Genomic DNA, 25,250 nt, shown 5'->3' on the forward strand with positions numbered 1-25,250 from the left:
CCCCGTGGGAATCAAACCCACAACCCTAGCGTTGCAAACGCCATGCTCTATCAACTGAGCTACATCCCTGCCGGCCATTCCCTCCCCTACCCTGGACAACGCTGGGCCAATTGTGCGCCGCCCATGAGTCTCCCGGTCGCGGCCGGCTGCGACAGAGCCTAGATTCGAACCAGGATCTCTAGTGGCACAGTTAACACTGCGATGCAGTGCATTAGACCACTGTGCCACTCAGGAAACTAATAGAGACCCTAGTGAGGAGTTTTGTTTCACCTTGACACCTTCCCATGTGAAACCCAGCTGGCTTAGCTGTTAAGTCATTATCTGTTTATTTTAGAAATATGAGGAATAGTTATTTTTTCTCCATTTGCTCTGTGAGGAGTTGGAGTTCAGGGTTTCTTCCACTGCAGTATGTAATGCTCATTGCTCACCTTTGAGCGGGTGTAGGCTAGCCATACATAACTTTTACATGCTACAGAAACACATAACAGAAATGACAAACATTATTATGTACAGTATATATACACACACATCATGAAAAGATGAAAAAAAACTTTTGTAATCAGAGAAAATAAATATAAAAAAACAAATGATTTATAGCGGTGGAGTTTGAATCAATACCTAAACTAGCTTTGGATAACTGTCCCACAAACATGATTTTTATTTATTTATACAGTATACCATAGCTCTAAGACAAAATGGCATCCTTCTCCAAGTCACATCTCCTTCACCATAGAGATATCTCTTTGGCATGGGCTGACTACAACTGGGTATCTCATGGGTAAATAAAAATTGAGAAAAAACAACAACATCCCTATTGTATAAGTGTCAGTCGTTTCAGGGGTGGACAATCAGACCAGCTGATTCATAAGTTAGGCTCTTCTGACATTGAAATCATACTCAACTCACCCACTAGAGGGCAACAATATCCATGTCACTCATGTTTCTTTGAGCCTGCTTATATGGCTGGCGAAAGCTCAGTCTGTGTGGTGGGGACATTAGGGAAGTACACACACAGCCTCATACAGACCATGCTGTTTCGCATTGTGTCCTCACAATACTGTACATTCACACTTTAGAGAATTTACAGTTGTGTGTATTGCATTCACACATACATCTGAAAAGAAACTGATGACCAAAATATCAAGTGCCCTTCCCCATCTTGTCCTTTATCCATACTGATGAAGTGGAGAGGTGTTGCATCCAAAGTCAGTTCCCCACTACATCTGGATGCCCTTACCCTTGTCTCTGCTGTGGCCTCGCTGCCATGTCTCCTGTCCCTGGGCTGAGTGAAAGGGACAGACCGGAGTCTATGCTGGTGTCACTGACGATGGGGAGGGTGTGGTCAAGCGCTCCTCCTCATTTTTTATTGGCTATCCTCCGCTTCCTGGTTGCCAGCATGTCGTAGAAAGGATCCCTGCTGATGCTTGCTCTGCAAAAATAGAAGAAACATAGACAATGGTTACTGTGTATTACAGTAGCCTATGTACGTCTTCATGAGCAGGTGTGGGAATAGTTGCCCCAGCTTTACTACATTCAGTATCAGCACAGTTCACATTTTAACCTACATTGTCATCCAAGAAGGACATTGCAGCAAAACATTTGTTATTGTCTTCGTCTTTTTACATCCTGCTCTGACAGAGGACTTCAACACAATCCAGCTGTTTCTCATTTGTATTTATTATAGATCCCCATTAGTTCCTGCCAAGGCAGCAGCTACTCTTCCTGGGGTCCAGCAAAATTAAGGCAGTAATACATTTTTAAAAACATTACAATACATTCACAACATATTAAATGTGTGCCCTCAGGCCCTACTCTACTACCACATATCTATAACACAAAATCCATGTGTATGTTTGTATGCATGTGTCTGTGCCTATGTTTGTGTTGCTTCGCAGTCCCCGCTGTTCCATAAGGTGTTTTTTAAAATCTAATTTTACTGCTTGCATGAGTAACTTGATGTGGAATAGAGTTCCATGTAGTCATGGCTCTATGTAGTACTGTGCGCCTCCCATAGTCTGTTCTGGACTTGGGGACTGTGAAGAGACCTCTGGTGGCATGTCTTGTGGGGTATGCATGGGTTTCCGAGCTGTGTGCCAGTAGTTCAAACAGACATGTCAATACCTCTCACAAATACAAGTAGTGATGAAGTCAATCTCTCCTCCACTTTGAGCCAGGAGAGATTGACATGCATATTGTTAATGTTAGCTCTCTGTGTTCATCCAAGGGCCAGCGATACTGCCCTGTTCTGAGCCCTCTTTGTGGCACCTGACCACATGACTGGACAATAGTCCAGGTGCGACAAAACTAGGGCCTGTAGGACCTGCCTTGTTGAGAGTGCTGTTAAGAATGCAGAGCAGCGCTTTATTACGGACAGACTTCTCCCATTCTTAGCTTCTGTTGTATCAATATGTTTTGACCATGACAGTTTACAATCCAGGGTTACTCCAAGCAGTTTAGTCACCTCAATTTGCTCAATTTCCACATTATTTAGATCAGCTGAGTGGAGCTATGATCAATCACCCTCTGGGTCCAATTTAACAGAGCACTTTCATAATTATTTTTCTCTTTAACTGGACAGCATTTTTCTGATAAATAGTGTGGATTTGGGGAAAACACTAAGAGTAACGAATTGAGGCAGAATGCTAGAAAGAGAGTGTAGTGTGTGTGTTCTGGTTCTCCTGCCTCTAGGCTAATCTAGAGGGCTTTATCAACCGGAAACCCATTTAACCTCCAGAGAGCTCAGATCAACTCTGAGTCTTATCTACCGCACACTGAGAAAGTGAGCCTCTCTCACACATGGTCATAGTGCTGTGTGAAGAACAACGTATCTTTAAAGAAGCGTCAGTGGATACATACATACTGGTTTAATCCTAGCTTTGCCATTGAATCATGGTTAGTTGAGATTCACTGGCGTCTCATAGCAGATTATTATGGGTTTTGGACCCTGGTGAGTAATATCTGTTGTGTTTACATGGGGGCAAAACTCCCAAAACCTTAGGTGGGTTACAGCGAAAAACGTACTTGATGGATTTGATCCACTCCTCCTTCTCCTCTGTGGTGGGCGCTGATATCCTGTACACTGTGTGGTTGCCCTCGACGACCCGGCCGTCCGCCTCAGTCTTGCACGCCTTGATCAACGAACCCTTGTGGTTGGGGTTGTGGAGCTCGAAACAATTCTGATTGGACGACAGGGTCCAACAGCGAGAGAGAGGTGAGAGTACAGAAAGAGTTTGTTACGGTGAAGAAATCAGGTTATTTATGGTGAAGAGAGACTAGAAGTGTTCAGTGCTTTATTAGCCCTTTCTTAGAAAGTGTTTCAGTATATTTTGAGGAACTTACAGGTTTTCTGGGCTCATCCACCTCTCTTATACTGAGGTTCTCCAGAGGAATGATCCCACGAGGTTCCTTGTCCTGCAGACAACACATGAGGAACACATTCATTTATTTTATATGCAGCCACACAGCATACAGTTACAGGCCAATTGTTTTGTGCAGCTGGTTCAATAACTACAAATGTGTGTTTTATTCACATAAGGGTGTATAAATCAGCCATACTCGGACATGAAACCTAAGTAACTTCCTCATACAGAGTACAGTACCTAAGGGAGAAGTAACCCAATCCTACAGTGGGTTTCTATTGTGTCTGGGAGGCTCTGCAGGCTGGGGGAGTCTGGGGGCTGAGGAGACCTTGAGGAACAGAACAGAACAGCCCCCCTGTCTTTCTCTTAATGAGAGAACACAGCAGGGACGGGACACCCAGGGACTGGACTGGGCTCTCAGTGCTGGGAGTGGGCTCTAAGCTGTGGTGTGTCTTGGGGCTGTGCTCTCATCAGTGTGTGTAGGGGATCTGGGCTAGGCCAGATGTGCAGCAGACCTCCCAGATGGTTCCATGCATAGTGTTAATTGCTGGACCAGGGTGCATTTAGGTCAAAGGGCCGTGCTGCATCTGCTACAGACTGGCTGTGGACATACAATTAATTGTATTCTTTCTCTATAGTATTGATAAAACCACACACTAACTTACCGTTGTGTATTCAAAGTAGTACAGGCAGTTGTCAGTCAGAATGAACCACCGTCTCTTCCATGTCTTTACTCTTCCACCTGTAGAGAAATATACCAGACATGTTGAGTAACAACATAATAACATCCTCACAGAGAGACATGTTGAGTAACAACATAGTAACATCCTCACAGAGAGACATGTTGAGTAACAACCTGACAGACAGAGAAGAGCCAATGGCCAAGCCATGCGGAGAGGCAGTGCTGTAGGCTACACAGCCAATGAGATGATACGGTTAGTATTGCAGATAGAAATGTAATGTATAGAGCTGACATGATTCCCTATATTCTACATGACAGACAATCATATCTTTTTCTAGGCAATACATTTCTAACTGAATATTCTGTAATGTTGCACCCTCCTGAATAGACCCCAGCGCGGCATGTGGACGCAAATCACTTGGGTTTATACAATACTATGGGAAAGCAACTACAAGGGTTTAGATGGAGGCTGCTTAATGTCGACCTTTCAGCAAAGACTTTCTCACAGACACGTTTCAGTGCAAACTGCAACAGCAATTATGAATATATTTCCTTTGAGACTCAACGTTGAGACAGACAGACTAGCCTATAGCCCAGCCCTCAGTCCTTAGGAATAGTACCTTAACCCTATCCGATTGGCAGTCTGCCCATTAGGCTGATTCAATCTGATCCAATATCCCCCCTCCCGCCCCTCAGCCTCCCCAGAGGTCCCGGAGCAGTGCAGGTATTGCTTGTGAAAACAGTCAAAATGTGGGTTCAATTTGGGGAGAAATCCCAGAAATGCAGCCTTTCACGTGTGACCGCATTATGTTGGCTCAGCCGGAGCTGGGGAGCGTGGTTCATTGGTCAGGGGTGGCTAGGCATTCAGACTGCCATTATACCCAGGCCACTGCATAATACAGACATTTGCCTCTTAAATGAAGTGATACATCTTAATTTTATTTCATTATTTTACGGATATATCAAGTGAAAAGATACAGAGGGACAATTACTCATTCCGCATTTCGTAACCAAAGTAAGCGAGTTTAAGTGTTTGTTGCAATGAGTTTACTTCTTTAAATTTAAATTTTTAATGTTCAAGTACTAACAATGAATACAAAATGGGGACGTGGTCCCATTTTATAGAAGCATTCATCAAAATCTAAAACTCTGGTTCTTTTCACTTGGCCACATCCCTCTCTGTACCGTGAAGACAGTCAAAACCAGTCTGTCTGTCCAACCGACCAGGGAGTGTGAGGAACAGAATGAGTAACAAGATACAATTCTCAGACATTGCATTTTTTCAGGAAGAATATCTCCTCACGAGTTAGCATTAACTCTTCTCTCCTTCAGTCAAGCCTTCGTCAGCAGATAAATGCAGATAATTCTCTACAGTTGTCCAGATTTTAAGGATTATTTGAGTTTGTTAATTAAACCAAAATGATGCAAGCAGTCAATGATCCATGTAATTATAAGAAATACTATGTTAGTAAACTATTTTTAATATAGTATTATTATACTTTTTTTATTTTTATTTTAGGGGGTAGATCAGCTTTAATATTGCAGATAGATTGTGGCTTCCATCAATGTAATTGTCTATCATTTCCAATCCCCCATATATTTTTTGTAAATATATATATATATTTTCCTTTATTATTTTCCCCTAACCCTACCACCCCTCCCCTAATTGGAGTAAACTAAATGGACAACACTTAAGCTTCTACTTCCAGTTTCTACATAACTATTTTTAAATATACTGTGTCTGTAAAATGTATTTTTTGTTGGTTTTTAGTCCCATCCTTCCCATTTCACTCAACACCCCCCATCTATCTCTGAACACCATCCAGTTTTGATTTCTATTTGCCATATATTTTTCAACTGTGCTGTGATGTTTCACAAAAGTTCTGCTTGAGTTCCTGGCCTTGACCAAAGCATCATCTCTTTTTATGAATGACCTGATAATTCCGGACTGTACCAGGCATTCGATCTACCGTTAACCCTTAATTTTTTTGAAGTGAGCATAATTATCTACAATAGTATTGAAGACATCTGCAAAAAGGTTGAAAGCTAAATCAGGTTCAGGGATAGCTGAAATACAATCAAGGTCACTAAAATAAAGAGAATGTAAAAAAGCCTGTTCAATGAAGTTCCCTCTTTGTGATGACACGAGGCATAGAGATGTGAGAACACAAAAATCTAAAACAAACAGCTGGACAATGGTCACTAATGTCTTTGGCGAAGACACCAGTAGAAACATATTTCTCTGGTGTATTCGTTAAGATAAGATCAATCAGAGTTGACTTTGAAGGATATTTAGGGTTGGGCCGTTTAGACTTAGTCACCAGCTGGGTTAGGTTTAGATCATTACACGTCTTTTAGATTGTGTGAAGCCTGCATTTCCCAATCATAATTTAGGTTACCCAGGATAATAACTTTGATTTAGTAAAAGACAACAAAGTAGTTAACTCCTCGAGTGCACAAAGGTTAGCCGAAGGAGGGCGGTAGAACTCTATAACAGTTATGGATACATAATAGTAATATATAAAATTATTATTTATATATATATAAATAAAATGTTCTTGCCATAATATGGACTTGGTCTTTTACCAAATAGGGCTATCTGCTGTATACTCCCCCACCCCCACCTTGTCACAACACAACTGATTGGCTCAAACACATTAAGAAGGAAAGAAATTCCACAAATTAACTTTTAAGAAGGTACACCTGTTAATTGAAATGCATTCCAGGTGACTACCTGAAGCTGGTTGAGAGAATGCCAAGAGTATATATACACACACACACACACATTACTGGTATAAGGTTTTAGAACACCTACTCATTCAAGGGTTTTTCTTTATTTTTATTATTTTCTACATTGTAGAATAATAGTGAAGACATCAAAACTATGAAATAACACATATGGAATCATGTAGTAACCAAAAAAAGTGTTAAACAAATCTAAATATATTTTATATTCGAGCTGTCATCAAGGCAAAGGGTGGCTATTTGAAGAATCTCAAATATAAAATATATTTTGATTTGTTTAACACTGATTACCACATTATTCCATATGTGTTATTTCATAGTTTTGATGTATTCACTATTATTCTACAATGTAGAAAATAGTAAAAAATAAAATTAATAAGAAAAACTTGAATGAGTAGGTGTTCAAAAACGTTTGAAAGGTAGATTTTCTGCAAGACAGGAATGTCAGTGTTCTGCCATGGCCAACGAAGAGCCCGGATTGCAATCCCATTGAGCACGTCTGGGACCTGTTGGATCGGAGGGTGAGGGCTAGGGCCATTCCCCCCAGAAATGTCCGGGAACTTGCAGGTGCCTTGGTGGAAGAGTGGGGTAACATCTCACAGCAAGAACTGGCAAATCTGGTGCAGTCCATGAGGAGGAAATGCACTGCAGTACTTAATGCAGCTGGTGGCCACACCAGATACTGACTGTGACTTTTGATTTTGACCCCCCTTTGTTCAGGGACACATTATTCCATTTATGTTAGTCACATGTCTGTGGAACTTGTTCAGTTTATGTCTCAGTTGTTGCATCTTGTTATGTTCATACAAATATTTACACATGTTAAGTTTTCTGAAAATAAACGCAGTTGACAGTGAGAGGACGTTTCTTTTTTTGCTGAGTTTATATACACACACACAGAAATTATTCAGACTTTTTCCACATTTTGTTACGTTACAGCCTTATTCTAAAATGGACTAAATAGTTTTTCCCCCCTCATCAATCTACACACAATACCCAATAATGGCAAAGCAAAAACAGATCTAGAAATGTTTGCAAAAGAATAAAAAATCAAATAATATCACATCTACGTAAGTATTCAGACCCTTTACTCAGTACTTTGTCGATGCACCTTTGGCAGCGATTACAGCCTCGAGTCTTCTTGGGTATGACGCTGTCACGAGTTACAAAGCCAGAACCCAGAAGCAGACCAGGACAAGGTAAGTTGAAACGAAGGTGAGTGTTTATTTACAAAGTCAAGAGTGATGCTGAATAATCCAGGGAACAGAGCGGGCGGCGTTGATTAGTTGTTGGGGGTGCAGTGGTTGATCCAATCATGGCTCGGCAGCCGCCGACCACCAGGCAGAGGTTGGATGAAGGTTCCGGACGAGTGACTGCAGATGGAACAAAACGGAGGTAAGTAAACAACAAACCAACAAGGTGCAAAACAACAAAACTAACGCTAGAAGCTCTAAGACTGATACTCTGGTAAACCTACTGTTCATGGCTAACGATCCGGCAGGGAATGGATGTTAGGCCAGAGCCTAAGAAGGGTGATGATCAGGACCAGGTGTGCAGATTGCTGATGGGATGCAGGTGCGGAAATCAAGAGAGCTCCCCGGAGCGTTCCAGAACCCTCGGGAAACTGGAGATCACGAGCAGAAAAACTAGTCCACAGACAGGACCCGACTCAGACTGCCGGGATCGTTACAGACGCTACAAGCTTGGCACACCTGTATTTGGGGAGTTTCTCCCATTCCTCTCTGCATATCTGCTCAAGCTCTGTCAGGTTGGATGGGGAGCGTTGCTGCACAGCCATTTTCAGGTCTCTCCAGAGATGTTTAAATCGGGTTCAAATCCGGGCTCTGGCTGGGCCACTCAAGGACATTCAGAGACTTGTCCCGAAGCCACTCCTGCATTGTCTTGGATGTGTGCTTATGGTCGTTATCCTGTTGGAAGGTGGATCTTCGCCCCAGTCTGAGGTCCTGAGCGCTCTGGAGCAGGTTTTCAGCAAGGATCTCTGTACTTTGCTCCGTTCAGCTTTCCCGCGATCCTAACTAGTCTCCCAGTCCCTGCCGCTGAAAAACATCGCCACAGCATGATGCTGTCACCACCATGCTTCACCGTAGAGATGGTGCCAGGTTTCCTCCAGATGTGACGCTTGGCATTTAGGCCAAAGAGTTACATCTTGGTTTCATCAGATCAGAGTCTTTAGGTGCCTTTTGGCAAACTCCAAGCGGGCTGACATGTGCCTTTTACTGAGGAGTGGCTTCCATCTGGCCACTTTACCATAAATGCCTGATTGGTGGAGTGCTGAGATATGGCTTTTTCTTTGCAACTCTGCCTAGAAGGTCAGCATCTCGGAGTCGCCTCTTCACTGTTGACGTTGAGACTGATGTTTTGCGGGTACTATTTTAATGAAGCTGCCAGTTGAGGACTTGTGAGGCGTCTGTTTCTCAAACTAGACACTAATGTATTTGTCCTCTTTCTCAGTTGTGCACCGGGCCCTCCCACTCCTCTTTCTATTCTGGTTAGAGCCAGTTTGCGCTGTTCTGTGAAAAGAGTAGAACATAGCGTTGTGCGAGATCTTCAGTTTCTTGGCAATTTCTCACATGGAATAGCCTTCATTTCTCAGAACAAGAATAGACTGACGATTTTCAGAAGAAAAAATCGTAATCGAACCCACAATTGCTGATGCTCCAGATACTCAACTAGTCTCAAGAAGGCCAGTTTTAATGTTCTTTAATCAGCACAACCGTTTTCAGCTCTGCTAACATAATTTCAAAAGGGTTTTCTAATGATCAATTAGCCTTTCAAAATGATAAACTTGCATTAACAAACACAACGTGCCATTGGAACACAGGACTGATGGTTGCTGATAATGAGCCTCTGTACGCCTATGTAGATATTCCATTAAAAATCAGCCGTTTCCAGGTACAATAGCCATTTACAACATTAACAATGTCTACACTGTATTTCGGATCAATTTGATGTTGTTATTTTAATTGACAAAAAAATTACTTTTCTTTTGAAAACAAGGACATTTCTAAGTGACCCCAAACTTTTGAACGGTAGTGTGTGTGTGTATAAAAGTTAACTTTCATTTCCAATCCCATATATATATATATTGAGGGGATTGGAAATTAAAGTTAACTTTTTCTACACAAACAGATCGTGCCTTTCTCTAAGCAGTAGGAAGCAGATTATTCAGTCAAACTTTTTATCTATTCTTGATTATGGTGATATTAATTTATCAAAGTGCAGCTGCTACTACTCTTAAAAATTTGGATGCCATCTACCACAGTGCCCTTTGTTTTGTTACAGGTGACAGTTTTGATACTCATCACTGCATCCTGTATCAAAAGGTTGGCTGGACTTCGCTAAAGACCCGTATATCTCTACATTACTCCCTTTTTGTTTACAAAGCCCTACTTCATAAACTTCCATCTTATCTAACTTTTCTGTTGAAGTATAGACACCTGTGTTGCCTAAACCGTTCACAGGATTGGTTAACTCTTGAGGTTTCTAGGGTCTCCACCAAGCTGGGTAAATCTGCTTTTAGTTTTAATGCACTGTAGTGCTGCAACAAAATTCAAAGTAAATTTCATATTGATGTTCTGGTGCCGTTTGGGCAATTTAAAGTATTGATTGGGGACTTATTTGTGGAGGAATGTAACTGTTTTTCTGGGTGATTTGTGATGTTTTATTTGTGCTTCCCATTACTATTTTTTTATTTTAAAGTATATGTTTGGGCATAATGTGTATATTTATGTTGTATATACAGGGCACATTTGTAAAAGAGACCTAGGTCTCAATATGTTTTCCCTGTTCAAATAAAGGTTAAAAAAGTAATAAAATAAAAACTGATGTTACTATTATACTACTACTATTATAATTAGACTACTATTATACTACTACTATTATTATAATTAGACTACTATTATTATATATTAGTTTACTGATAGAACTCTAGGATTCTATAGCACTATGTGAAATGCATTAACATATTGTATAAACATGGCATGCTGACATTCTAAAATGTGTATATGGGGGCCCCTGCAGTTCATTGTAATTTACTACTCTTGAGCAGATGTCAGCATGCCTGTCATATCATGTCAAAACCTGACATTGATTTATGTATTTATGCTGATGTTCTGCTCTCTGTGTTTGTATAAAATGACTGTAGTTTGTCAAGTCACTCTAGATAAAGGTATCTGGTGAATTACTGAATGTAAAATGTGTGGTGCAACTGGTGTGAAAAACAAAATGATGCATTTCCACTCCCAAAGTGTGTGTGTTGTTTTTCTAAGAAACTATATTTAAAAAATCCCTCAGACATCACTGTCAATTGTTGGTGTATTCAGGGCCAGTAAGTCCCTCCTAGCATAACAGGAAACACAGTCAGGGCAGCGCAGTCTCATCCATTTAACTACCTGACATACTGCAGTAATGACCCATTTAACTACATCATAAAAACCATGGTGTCTCCAACAGGCAGCTCCTTCCAAAGGGATGCTAAAATTAGCATACAGATGTAATGCATGCAACTCCGAGAGGAAAACAAACTAAAATGATCTGGCAAGCGCAGCCGGTGGGATGGAAAGAGGGGGAGGGGATCCCAAGTGGATAGATAGAGGTTTCATCCCAAATGGCACTATTCTCTATATAGTGCACTGTGTAGGAAAAAGGGGGCCATTTGAGACGCAACCAGATAGGAGGAGGAAGTAGGAAGCAGAATGATGTGTTTCAGGCCTGGAGGGCAGCAGCAGCAGGATGTGTTTCAGGCCTGGAGGGAAGCAGCAGCAGCAGGATGTGTTTCAGGCCTGGAGGGAAGCAGCAGCAGAAGGATGTGTTTCAGGCCTGGAGGGCAGCAGCAGCAGGATGTGTTTCAGGCCTGGAGGGAAGCAGCAGCAGGAGGGTGCGTTTCAGGCCTGGAGGGCAGCAGGAGGATGTGTTTCAGGCCTGGAGGGCAGCTGCAGCAGGAGGATGTGTTTCAAGACTGGAGGGCAGCAGCAGCAGGATGTGTTTCAGGCCTGGATGGCAGCAGCAGCAGGATGTGTTTCAGGTCTGGAGGGCAGCAGCAGCAGGATGTGTTTCAGGCCTGGATGGCAGCAGCAGCAGGATGTGTTTCAGGCCTGGAGGGCAGCAGCAGCAGGATGTGTTTCAGGCCTGGAGGGAAGCAGCAGCAGCAGGATGTGTTTCAGGCCTGGAGGGAAGCAGCAGCAGCAGGATGTGTTTCAGGCCTGGGTGGCAGCAGCAGCAGGATGTGTTTCAGGCCTGGAGGGCAGCAGCAGCAGGATGTGTTTCAGGCCTGGATTGCAGCAGCAGCAGAAGGGTGTGTTTCAGGCCTGGAGGGCAGCAGGAGGATGTGTTTCAGGCCTGGTGGGCAGCAGGAGGATGTGTTTCAGGCCTGGTGGGCAGCAGCAACAGGAGGATGTGTTTCATGCCTGGAGGGCAGCAGGAGGATGTGTTTCAGGCCTGGTGGGCAGCAGCAACAGGAGGATGTGTTTCATGCCTGGAGGGCAGCAGCAGGAGGATGGAGGAACTCAGAACACCACAGGATCAGCACATACTGTACTGTAGCATGGAGAACACATTCTCAAAGTGCAAACCCATGACCTAAATGAAAGAAATGCACCCCTTCCTAGGGCCCTGAGTTTTTCCTGGTCAGGTCACATGGTCTGAAAAAACTCCTGGCCCTACACCAGTCCCCATAAGTCAAATAGCATGTTGTCAAGGCTAACATAAATTTGAGTCGTGTGAGACAGAGACATTGGCCCGACTGAGGAGGAATGTGGTGGGTCCTCATCCAAGATGTGACAACCTATTCTAGATAACCCTGTCACCCCCGACAACCATAAGTCACAGTTTCACACACATCTCTGTAACAAACAAGCTAATAGATGAGCACTAACCAGCTAGCAGCTAATACATCTGTTGACTAAGAAGATGAACAGCTAGGTCTACATGTTAGCATGGGTCCTCAGGATGAGGCAGCTGCAGGGAGGGAGGGAAGGTAGGGAGTAGAAGTTGTCCCTAACCACAGATCTAGGATCAGTTTACAGCCACCCCCAGTCGTAACCTTAACCAATATATTTGACCCTGTATCAGTAGTTAGGGGCAACTTCTACTGGGATCGAGGAGGGGTACCTACCTCCTAGTGCAGAGTAAGAAGGAACAGCCAGTCACAGAACAGAAAGGTGACAGGTCAAAGGGTGTGAGGGAAAACAAGAGGGCACATTTAAAAAGACTACCTACTTCAACAGAGACAACCATGACACAGTGAGGACATAAACCAAGGACAGAGAGAGGAGCATCTGAATCACACAGACCATGCTTGGAATGGGAGGGGGAGAAAAGACTAGGATGAGACAGTAGTGCAGAAACAATACGAGAGTTGTTTTTCACATTGATAACATCCTGAGGTCATATCCATCTGCACTAAATGTAGTGAAAAAGGATAGGATATAGAATATTTGTAGTTATGTTGATGAACCAAGTACCAAGATGTGGATTCTTTGGTCGTCACACACCTAATTTCAGTAGCCATCCCTCTCGGTCGGGGTTGAAGAACGTATGTGTCAGATCGTTGCCATCGTCCTCTGGGATTTTGAAGGGCTCATTTTTGATGCTGTCAAATAAATTCTGTCAAATAGAATACAAAAGGTTGAGTAATGGAAGAAACTTTGCTCTACACACACACGCAGACACACACACACACACAGACTCTCTTACCCTGAGTAGTTCCTCTGGCAGGTCTCCTCCCTCATTGATACCTCTGTTCATGGAGATGAATCTCTCTACAGGGGGCTTATCTCTGACATTGGGGTTGTGCAGGCTGGTATTCAACATGATGATGGCAAATGACAGCACATAACAGGTGTCTGCAGGAGGGAGAGAAGTAATGAATATTTAGCACTGATACACACCTCAACAGACATCTCTCTGCCTTTCACGGAGGTTAAGCAGGGACGCTAGACACTAGTCCATTAATGAGTTTTGGGAAGATTGTAGTGGTCAATATATCAATTATATCTGAATATTGATCTATAAACAATACAACTACTTTTCTTCTCCTCTGCATCCATGACACTAATACTAGTAGAGAAACGCATTCATAAGTAGCTCAACCTGGTGACCCAGCAGGGAGTAGTCTACTGTTACCACTACCAGTAGAGATGCAATGTCTTTAAGTAATAAATCCCCCTAGAGTCCATTGACGCACCGGTGCGTCAATCTAAGGAGCATAATACACAAATTCCCATCAAAATCCATCAGTTTAAAACTAGAGATATATGGTTTTGCTCTACAACCCCTACAAATGTCAGGGGACTCGTCTGAAATCAGTACCGTCGATGTGCCAACTTCTGTTTGTAGCGTCTGGGTTACAAAATAATGTGATTCTCACAAACATGATGTGTTCTCTGTATTTCTCTACGACCACCACAAGTGTCACGGGACTCGTCTGAAGGTAACCGGCACCGGTTTTAAAAAATGAAAGTATGAAGGTAGTTTTGTGGCTACCCAAAAAAAGGGTTAAATATGTATAAAAACATAGAAGAAAGCTCAGGAAATATATTTCTATCTCCTAGATATAGGACAAACACTTCAAAACCTTGTTTCTTATTATTTCTTTTTTGATTGTCTTTTTTGCCATTTATGAATGCGTTTCTCTGGGCTATAGTACTAAAGGCCAAATTCAATATTTTATAAAATAATTGTTTCATATTTTTTGGGTCTACCTAAAGAGGTCCTAAAATTCTAAATCAAATAACTAAATGATCCATAGTATGATTATCTTAAAACAATTCCATATGTCAGCTTAGAACCCCCGTCCCCCTCACCAATGTCTTAGAGACTTTTAAGAATTCCATAAAAACACATTCTACTGTAGTGCTGGTATATTAATGGCCTGCTGACACACACCAGTCCCTGTCTTTAAATAAATCATAATTCTTCTCAGTTTCCCTCTGACACACTCCTGACTGTCTATCACAGAGCCCCCCACTGAGTGTATGTCTCTATCACAGGGCCCCCCCCACTGAGTATCTGTGTACTAGCAGTTCTGGTACTGTTGTTCTGCCCTATACATGACAGACTGTCTGTTCTACTCGGAGCAGAGACGTCTTGAGTGAACAGAGCACAGATTCACTGCACAGTCCCTCCTCTCTCTGAATGAACCCATGACTAGCATAGAAAATGAACTATAAACTATGTATTACCTATTGTGGAAATAATATCCTTACTCTAGCTCTTTTTCGTAAATAATTCCAGATTGTTTGGGGATAAGTTGTCGAAATCCTGCACGGAGCCTTCACGGTGCGCTGCAACTAAGAGCGCACCAGCTGTCAGGAAAGAGGAAGTAAATATGTCTCCTCCGTCTCTGTGTGAGTGGTCTCGGTCGGGCGGCAGTTAATGTGTGTGCCACTCATTGCAGAAGCCTTGATCATTTTCTATGTGCTTAGATTATAAAAGTTATAAATTAGATCGCCTGTGTTATCGCTCTACTCCCAATGTGTTTGGAACCGGTTGGGGCCATTCAAACTTTTGATTTTATGGATTAACTTTACTAGAAACATTGTTACGAAGCTTTGTCAAACAAAACGTACAGACGAGCGCAACTGCAAGCCTGAAGTCAACAGCTAAAACAGACAGACCATCGCCCTCGCTCTCTCTCTCCTTTTCCCTCTCTCTCTCTCTCTCTCCAGTGCTTTACACTGAAGCCGACTCTCTCTTTTTGCGATACGCGCCCTTTGATGTTCAGTGCTGCTGGACAGTTATTGCCCTGCAGGACGTATTTTTGACATTTGTGTTCAGGGAAGTGTGCATTATTTTTGGATTATTGATTGAACTGGATTTTTTTTTTTTTGTGGGACTATTGTAATTTGGCCTAGGAGATTTGGGACATTAAGGCCTTTTTTGTTTTGGTCTACACACACACACCAGTTGAATATTTTCCCTGTATTTTAGAAATGTTCTATCCCGAGAATAAATCACTTTTCTCCCGGGAAACCCTGTATTTCCCGGCAAAACCGAAAGTGTCATTCAACCACAGGAGGTTGGTGGCACCTTAATTGGGGAGAACGGGCTCGTGGTAATGACTGGAATCAGTGGAATGGTATCAAATACATCAAACACATGGTTTCCAGGTGTTTGATGCCATTCCATTTGCTCCTTTCCAGCCATTATAATGAGCCGTCCTCCCCTCAACAGCCTCCACTGCGTGATTCAAAAGCATTATAAAGCATATAAATACTGTATGTCTGGATTTGATTAAAGCTTTGATCAGCATGAACATTCAAACATGATGCTACCTCAGCCTGATGAGTCATATCATAAATACATTTTATGAGCCCTACATTTATTTTTATTTCACCTTTATTTATCCAGGTAAGCCAGTCAAAAATACAACAGAAAATATATATACAGTGTGTGCAAATGTAGCAAGTTATGGCGGTAAGGCAATAAATAGGCCATAGTGCAATTAGTATTAACACTGGAATGATAGATGTGCAAGAGATGTGCAAATAGAGATACTGGGGTGCAAATTAGCAAAATAAATAACAATATGGGGGTGAGGTAGTTGGGTGGGCTAATTTCAGATGGGCTGTGTACAGGTGCAGTGATCAGTAAGGTGCTCTGACAACTGATGCTTAAAGTTAGTGAGGGAGATAAGAGTCTCCAGCTTCAGAGATTTTTGCAGTTCGTTCCAGTCATTGGCAGCAGAGAACTGGGAGGAATGGCGGCCAAAGGAGGAGGTGTTGGCTTTGGGGATGACCAGTGAGATATACATTAACAACATTTAATGAGCCCAAGCCCCAAAAAAGCCCAAATGATTGTGCCGTTATCCAATACATATATGATATAGGCTACTGCACATTACACACGACAGAAAAAAATAAAAGCCCATAGATGTAGCTAGCTATATGCTTTGTTGGGTAAATAAATGAAACAACCTCCAGTTGGCTAATATTTTTGAGTGTGAATTGTATTACTGTATTATACAGTATTATATGGACTTGAATTACACACATCGTTCAAACCATGATAAAGCAGAAGAGAACATGCGATTCTGGTGCAGCACATGCGGCCTACAAATTTATAAGTATAGGCTAGCGAATTTGATTTTAATTTTGAAATATAATAGGGCCTATTTGTATAATTAGTAGGCTGACGCATATACACATTTCATAATATGTTATTAGCCTACCTCCTCTTTCTCTCTCTATTGTTGCTTCATTCCTTCCTCGCTTTCAACAGTTAAATGAAACAAGTTCCATTGTCCTTATCTTCATCCCAGAATAATATAGGACTAGAATTAGATGCAGAAGGCTTTCACTTCTCTTCACATAGATTGAATGGTTATGGGTCTGAATAAATAAATGCTATAACCTACCGCCATCGCGAGTTCGCTCTTCTTTCAAACTACCCGTGAGCTCTCCCTGACGAAGGCCATGCAGCCGAAACGCGTCAGAGTCTTTAATCTGTGTTTCCAGTGAACATGCCATAAAAATAATGGCTTTTTAATTAATTATCTGAAGAGTGCCTTGGTCCTCCTTTCTTTATGATGAACCGTGAGTTCTATTGGCTGCTGTACTTATCATTCAGCAAAAAAGAGCTTGTGTCCCTCTTCGAATAATCTATTGGTATAAGAAATGCAAAAAAAAGATCATGTCCAGCAAGCTATTCTAGTCTAGCTTTTCCTGCAAGGGACTCCAAGAGCGTATTTTATGGAGAGGCCAGCGGAGCACAGGTGATTGTGTATTGCGCAAGAGACAGAGGTTAGAAGCTTATTATGCATAACCCATCATTAATTAGCAAAATATAAGGCTAATACTGCATTGAATGTATTACCTGAAAGGGGTAGGCTACGAAATCTAGAGTTGATGGCGAGAGAGAAAGACTGCGAGAGAGTGCTCACGCGTGCACCGATTTAAAGCAACGATATTCAAGTGATAGGCTGTTTTAAAACTTTGCAGTGTCAATAAAAAAAGCCAGATGGAGATGGGTAAATTAGACGCGCATTGGTTATTTATATTACTGTAGCATAGGCTATGCTGCAACAAATGTAGGCCTACCTGTCACAACAAAAAAGTTACCATGAGATGATAGGTCCACATGCATTGTGAACTGCTCTCCCTGAGCATTGATTCATCATGCAGAGGCCGTAGAGAACTCGATTTTGACATCGCATAGGCTATAATTTAACAGTTCTATTTCACGCCATGCTGTTCATATAAATAATTAATTATAATTTACCGGTTTATCGCAGTTATTTATCACGGGAAAAGGGAGTGGTTTTGGGCGGTAAATCTCGGTAACCGGGTTCCCGCCATTCAACCCTAACACACACACACACACACACACACACACACACACACACACACACACACACACACACACACACACACACACACACACACACACACACACACACACACACACACACACACACACACACTCCCCCTCTGGGAATGAATACAGATTATTACAAATCTTATAATGTTGATGACTGGGTTCTTTAATTCTGTTGCCTAATCATCATTATTAATATATGTTGCCTCAGATTGCTCTAATCATTATTATTGTATGAGGTATTATTGGTTGGGTTACCCTGTGCAGTGACTAGTGGTTATATGGTGTGTCTTATCCTTCCTCTCCACTGGCTATCTGGCCCACATGCTACACTCTAGTCTAGTCTCCACTGGCTATCTGGCCCACAGGCTACACTCTAGTCTAGTCTCCACTGGCTATCTGGCCCACAGGCTACACTCTAACCTAGTCTCCACTGACTATCTGGCCCACAGGCTACACTCTAGTCTAGTCTCCACTGGCTATCTGGCCCACAGGCTACACTCTAGGCAGTCTCCACTGGCTATCTGGCCCACAGGCTACACTGTAACCTAGTCTCCACTGGCTATCTGGCCCACAGGCTACACTCTAGTCTTGTCTATTCTACACTGGCTATCTGGCCCACAGGCTACACTAGTCTCCACCGGCTATCTGGCCCACAGGCTACACTCTAGTCTAGTTTCCACTGGCTATCTGGCTCACAGGCTACACTCTAGTCTAGTCTCCACTGACTACCTGGCCCACAGGCTACACTCTAGTCTAGTCTCCACTGGCTATCTGGCCCACAGGCTACACGCTAGTCTAGTCTACACTGGCTATCTGGCCCACAGGCTACACTCTAGTCTAGTTTCCACTGGCTATCTGGCTCACAGGCTACACTCTAGTCTAGTCTCCACTGGCTATCTGGCCCACAGGCTACACTCCAGTCTCCGCTGGCTATCTGGCCTACAGGCTACACTCTAGTCTCGACCGGCTATCTGGCCCACAGGCTACACTCTAGTCTAGTCTCCACTGGCTATCTGGCCCACAGGCTACACTCTAGTCTAGTCTCCACTGGCTATCTGGCCCACAGGCTACACTCTAGTCTAGTCTACACTGGCTATCTGGCCCACAGGCTACACTCTAGTCTAGTTTCCACTGGCTATCTGGCTCACAGGCTACACTCTAGTCTAGTCTCCACTGGCTATCTGGCCCACAGGCTACACTCCAGTCTCCGCTGGCTATCTGGCCTACAGGCTACACTCTAGTCTCGACCGGCTATCTGGCCCACAGGCTACACTCTAGTCTAGTCTCCACTGGCTATCTGGCCCACAGGCTACACTCCAGTCTCCGCTGGCTATCTGGCCCACAGGCTACACTCTAGTCTAGTCTCCACTGGCTATCTGGCCCACAGGCTACACTCTAGTCTCCACTGGCTATCTGGCCCACAGGCTACACTCTACTCTAGTCTCCACTGGCTATCTGGCCCACAGGCTACACTCTACTCTAGTCTCCACTGGCTATCTGGTGAACAGGATACACTCTAGGCAGTCTCTTCTGCTGATGTGTGTGTCTCGTAGCGGTACTCTCCTACTCCTTTCATACCAACAAAAATCTTGTTCAGTCCACATGTGAACTTTTGACCCATGACAGATGGCAATGGTCTCCAATCAAGATCAGGAAGTATTCATTAGTGATAATTGAATAACAAGGCTGAGGGTGACATAGACCCACGGTGGTCAAAATGCTGCTACATTAAAACACATATGAACTCATCTAAAACAGTGAACGGACATTCACCATCGGTAAGTCCCAAATGGCACCCTATTCCCTATATAGTGCACTACATTTGACCAGAGCCCTATGGGCCCTTTGGGAGGTAGACTTCGTGTTGAATGCTGAGGATCAGACCTGTTGACTGGAACACTCCAGGGTTACAGCCGCAGTACCGCGAGGCAAACGCCTCCATCATCCGGTCAATCTTCTGAGCCTCACCAGGCAGACGGAAACTCCACAGGAACTGCCTGCAACACACAGAGAGCAGAAACATTGACACTTAGCACCTCACTGAACACAAATGAACAATTAACTTTCAATATCAGTATTAAGTGTATACGATATAGAAGTATAAACGTCTCCATCAGTTCCTTATAAAACCAGTTTTGTTCAGTTTGTTCCCTGTTTGATGAGAGAAACGCATAGCTCACCTTAAGGCCTGGACGAGGTTGAGGTCAGCAAACTCATGGAGCTCTACGAACGCCTGCAGTACCTTGAGGTTAAACTCATCTCTGGGGACACAAGGACAAGTAATCCTATCAGGAAATGCTTTTTCCTCAAGGCATTTTTCCAGAGCAAGGAATGGGAATATTATCAAGGGAATATAAAAAGTGTCCTGGAGAAGCGATTGAGACTCTTTTGCCCAAGCATATGCTTTTTCTTTGAATTCCAGAAAATTTTCTGCCTCCATTGACATACAAAGCAGTGCTGCAAGAGTCTAGAAGCAATCTTAATAGCTGGCCTATTGAAATGAATCCCAATTCCTCAAGGTGCTGGCCTATTGAAATGAATCCCAATACCTCGAGGTGCTGGCCTATTGAAATGAATCCCAATACCTCGAGGTGCTGGCCTATTGAAATGAATCCCAATATCTCGAGGTGCTGGCCTATTGAAATGAATCCCAATACCTCGAGGTGCTGGCCTATTGAAATTAATCCCAATAACTCGAGGTGCTGGCCTATTGAAATGAATCCCAATACCTCTAGGTGCTGGCCTATTGAAATGAATCCCAATACCTCGAGGTGCTGGCCTATTGAAGCTTGGCATGGTCCAGCGTGCATTTGATTGATGAAAAACAAGACACAGAATCCAGACACAAGAGCCTTTTGTGAGATATCTGTTGAAGCACCAAAGGGGTGTTTGAGAGAAAGTCAACATCACCTTTGAAGCTATGTGGTCCTCTGATGTTGTTTATGTAACATCAATTTGAATGTTCCAGAGCATGAACACTCATTGTATTATGTATCACTCATTAACTTCAGAAGGCAACCAAGAACCAAAAAAGCAACAAACAAAGTTTTTCAAGTAAATGAAGAGAGAAATATCTAAGAAAGAATCTCTTCTAAGAACCGATCATACTAATAAAAACAGTTTTATTACTGATGTATTACAGAATTTTGTCAATATCTCACTTAAAACGTTTATCTAAGAAAATCTAAACTTGTATTGTATCAACAGGAGTTATAAGAAAAGCTAGAAAATCAGGACAGGATTATTAATACATTAACCAAAGACCCCATCTGATTGTGTCGTTCAAGACAGATTCGCCCACTCCCTTACGGAAAAATCATATGAATTTCACGTGACCACGTGTTTCATATGTGATAACATGTGATCTTACAGTGGGGAAAATAAGTATTTAGTCAGCCACCAATTGTGCAAGTTCTCCCACTTAAAAAGATGAGAGAGGCCTGTAATTTTCATCATAGGTACACGTCAACTATGACAGACAAAATGAGATTTTTTTTCTCCAGAAAATCACATTGTAGGATTTTTTATGAATTTATTTTCAAATTATGGTGGAAAATAAGTATTTGGTCACCTACAAACAAGCAAGATTTCTGGCTCTCACAGACCTGTAACTTCTTATTTAAGAGGCTCCTCTGTCCTCCACTCGTTACCTGTATTAATGGCACCTGTTTGAACTTGTTATCAGTATAAAAGACACCTGTCCACAACCTCAAACAGTCACACTCCAAACTCCACTATGGCCAAGACCAAAGAGCTGTCAAAGGACACCAGAAACAAAATTGTAGACCTGCACCAGGCTGGGAAGACTGAATCTGCAATAGGTAAGCAGCTTGGTTTGAAGAAATCAACTGTGGGAGCAATTATTAGGAAATGGAAGACATACAAGACCACTGATAATCTCCCTCCATGCAAGATCTCACCCCGTGGGGTCAAAATGATCACAAGAATGGTGAGCAAAAATCCCAGAACCACACGGGGGGACCTAGTGAATGACCTGCAGAGAGCTGGGACCAAAGTAACAAAGCCTACCATCAGTAACACACTACGCCGCCAGGGATTCAAATCCTGCAGTGCCAGATGTGTCCCCCTGCTTAAGCCAGTACATGTCCAGGCCCGTCTGAAGTTTGCTAGAGGGCATTTGGATGATCCAAAAGAGGATTGGGAGAATGTCATATGGTCAGATGAAACCAAAATAGAACTTTTTGATAAAAACTCAACTCGTCGTGTTTGGAGGACAAAGAATGCTGAGTTGCATCCAAAGAACACCATACCTACTGTGAAGCATGGGGGTGGAAACATCATGCTTTGGGGCTGTTTTTCTGCAAAGGGACCAGGACGACTGATCTGTGTAAAGGAAAGAATGAATGGGGCCATGTATAGTGAGATTTTGAGTGAAAACCTCCTTCCATCAGCAAGGGCATTGAAGATGAAATGTGGCTGGGTCTTTCAGCATGACAATGATCCCAAACACACCGCCCGGGCAACGAAGGAGTGGCTTCGTAAGAAGCATTTCAAGGTCCTGGAGTGGCCTAGCCAGTCTCCAGATCTCAACCCCCATAGAAAATCTTTGGAGGGGAGTTGAAAGTCTGTGTTGCCCAGCGACAGCCCCAAAACATCACTGCTCTAGAGGAGATCTGCATGGAGGAATGGGCCAAAATACCAGCAACAGTGTGTGAAAACCTTGTGAAGACTTACAGAAAACGTTTGACCTGTGTCATTGCCAACAAAGGGTATATAACAAAGTATTGAGAAACTTTTGTTATTGACCAAATACTTATTTTCCACCATAATTTGCAAATAAATTCATAAAAAATCCTACAATGTGATTTTCTGGAGAAAACAAATCTCAATTTGTCTGTCATAGTTGACGTGTACCTATGATGAAAATTACAGGCCTCTCTCATCTTTTTAAGTGGGAGAACTTGCACAATTGGTGGCTGACTAAATACTTTTTTCCCCCACTGTATGTGAAGTTAATGTGATAACATGCAAAAGCGACATGTGATAACGTGAAACTACACGTGAAAACATTACCTCGTGAAATACATTTGACAACATGGGGATGCAACATTTTAACATGTGAGGCCATGAAACTACACGTGACAACATTTGAACGTTTTTCACATGTAAAACGGCACATTCGATTTTCACATGTGAATGTCTTTCACATGTGAAAATGCAAGTTCGATTTTAACATGTGAAAGTGTTTACCATGTGAAAATGCAAATGAGGTGAAAACATGTTATTGTCCTCACATGTGAAAAGATGGTAACATGTGAACTCTAAACTGAATACATGTGATTATATTTAATTAGCATTTTCACGTTTTCTTGGTAAGGGAAGAAATGAAAAGTATGGGGGTTTTAAGGGAAGCTGTATGCTTTTCAGCTAAAATAGTGTACAAATCTTTCATTAATGACATGATTGCATTTAAAATGATGACTTTCAATATTATCCCACCTGGGATTTGAACTCACAACCTCTGGATTTGGGGTACACTTATCTTTCTGCTGCACCACAAAGTCTGTAGCGTTCTCAGAAGTCCCATACACATTCCTTACCTATAATACATCTCTGCACTTAGCAACAGAGTACCATCTGACTGTTATTTTAGTTATCAGTTAATCTGACTATTCTCTCATCATTGATTTCATTGACTTATTTCAGCAATTTGAGGGTTTTCTGTATAGATTTCTAATTTTGGTGGGGCATATTATTCTGTTTCAGTGTTCCTCCTGAATCACTATTATACAAAGCTGAGATTTCCTTTGAAGTCTAAAGTGTAGGAATACAGGGGAAATCAGTTATTAACACAGACATGGTGGCATAGCAGGAAGATTGGAATGCCATGAACCAAGAGGTTGTGGGTTCAAATCCCAGTTCAGGACATGTTGAATAATAGTTACTGTATAAATAAACATACACAATGTAATCATACATGTTAAAGTGTGTCAAATACAGTGCATTCGGAAAGTATTCAGTCCCCTTGACTTTTTCCACATTTTGTTACGTTACAGCCTTATTCTGAAATGGATTAAATTGTTTTCCCCCCTTAATCTACACACAATACCCCATAATGACAAAGCAAAAACAGGTTTAGACATTTTTGCAAATTTATATACAAACCCCCCCCCCCCTGAAATATCACATTTACATAAGTATTCAGACCCTTTACTCAGTACTTTGTTGATGCACCTTTGGCAGCGATTACAGCCTCGAGACTTCTTGGGTATGACGCTACAAGCTTGGCACACCTGTATTTGGTGAGTTTCTCCCATTCTTCTCTGCAGATCCTCTCAAGCTCTGTCAGGTTGGATGGGGAGATTCAATGCACAGCTATTTTCAGGTCTCTCCAGAGATGTTCGATCGGGTTCAAGTCCGGGCTCTGGCTGGGCCACCCAAGGACATTCAGAGACTTGTCCCGAAGCCCCTCCTGTGTTGTATTGGCTGTGTGCTTAGGGTCGTTGTCCTGTTGGAAGGTGAACCTTCGCCCCAGTCTGAGGTCCTGAGCAGGTTTTCATCAAGGATCGCTGTACTTTTTCTCCATTCATCTCTCCCTTGATCCTAACTAGTCTCCCAATCCATGCCGCTGAAAAACATCCCCACAGCATGATGCTGCCACCACCATGCTTCACCATAGGGACGGTGCCAGGTTTCCTCCAAATGTGACACTTGGCATTCAGGCCAAAGAGTTCAATTGTGGTTTCATCAGACCAGATCATCTTGTTTCTCATGGTCTGAGTCCTTTAGGTGCCTTTTGGCAAACTCCAAGCGGGCTGTCATGTGCCTTTTACTGAGGAGCGGCTTCCGTCTGGCCACTCTACCGTAGAGGTCTGACTGGTGGAGTGCTGCAGAGATTGTTGTCCTTCTGAAAGTTTCTCCCATCTCCACAGAGGAACTCTGGAGCTCTGTCTGAGTGACCATCAGGTTCTTGGTCACCTCCCTGACCAAGGCCCTTCTCCCCCGATTGCTCAGTTTGGCCGGGTGGCCAGCTCTAGGAAGAGTCTTGGTAGTTCCAAACTTCTTCCATTTAAGAATGGAGGCCACTGTGTTCTTGGGGACCTTCAATGCTGCAGAATTTTTGGGGTACCCTTCCCCAGATCTGTGCCTCGACACAATCCTGTCTC

General features: G+C 42.7%; 1 protein-coding gene across 1 annotated transcript in view; it reads right to left on the reverse strand.

The window, feature by feature from the left end:
- Positions 1-162: 162 nt before the first annotated feature.
- Positions 163-25,250, reverse strand: part of LOC121577316 (cytohesin-3-like) — a 49,475-nt gene continuing 24,387 nt past the window's right edge. Inside the window, exons 6-13 of the mRNA XM_041891081.2 lie at positions 20,304-20,384; positions 20,008-20,120; positions 13,501-13,649; positions 13,299-13,410; positions 4,025-4,101; positions 3,340-3,411; positions 3,022-3,176; positions 163-1,429 (exon numbers count right to left, since the gene is read on the reverse strand). Coding sequence (XP_041747015.2) covers positions 1,357-1,429; positions 3,022-3,176; positions 3,340-3,411; positions 4,025-4,101; positions 13,299-13,410; positions 13,501-13,649; positions 20,008-20,120; positions 20,304-20,384 — 832 coding nt within the window. The 3' untranslated portion in view covers positions 163-1,356. The remainder of the gene's footprint in view (positions 1,430-3,021; positions 3,177-3,339; positions 3,412-4,024; positions 4,102-13,298; positions 13,411-13,500; positions 13,650-20,007; positions 20,121-20,303; positions 20,385-25,250) is intronic.

This window comes from Coregonus clupeaformis, chromosome 1, assembly GCF_020615455.1.
Source record: "Coregonus clupeaformis isolate EN_2021a chromosome 1, ASM2061545v1, whole genome shotgun sequence".
Lineage (NCBI taxonomy): Eukaryota > Metazoa > Chordata > Actinopteri > Salmoniformes > Salmonidae > Coregonus > Coregonus clupeaformis.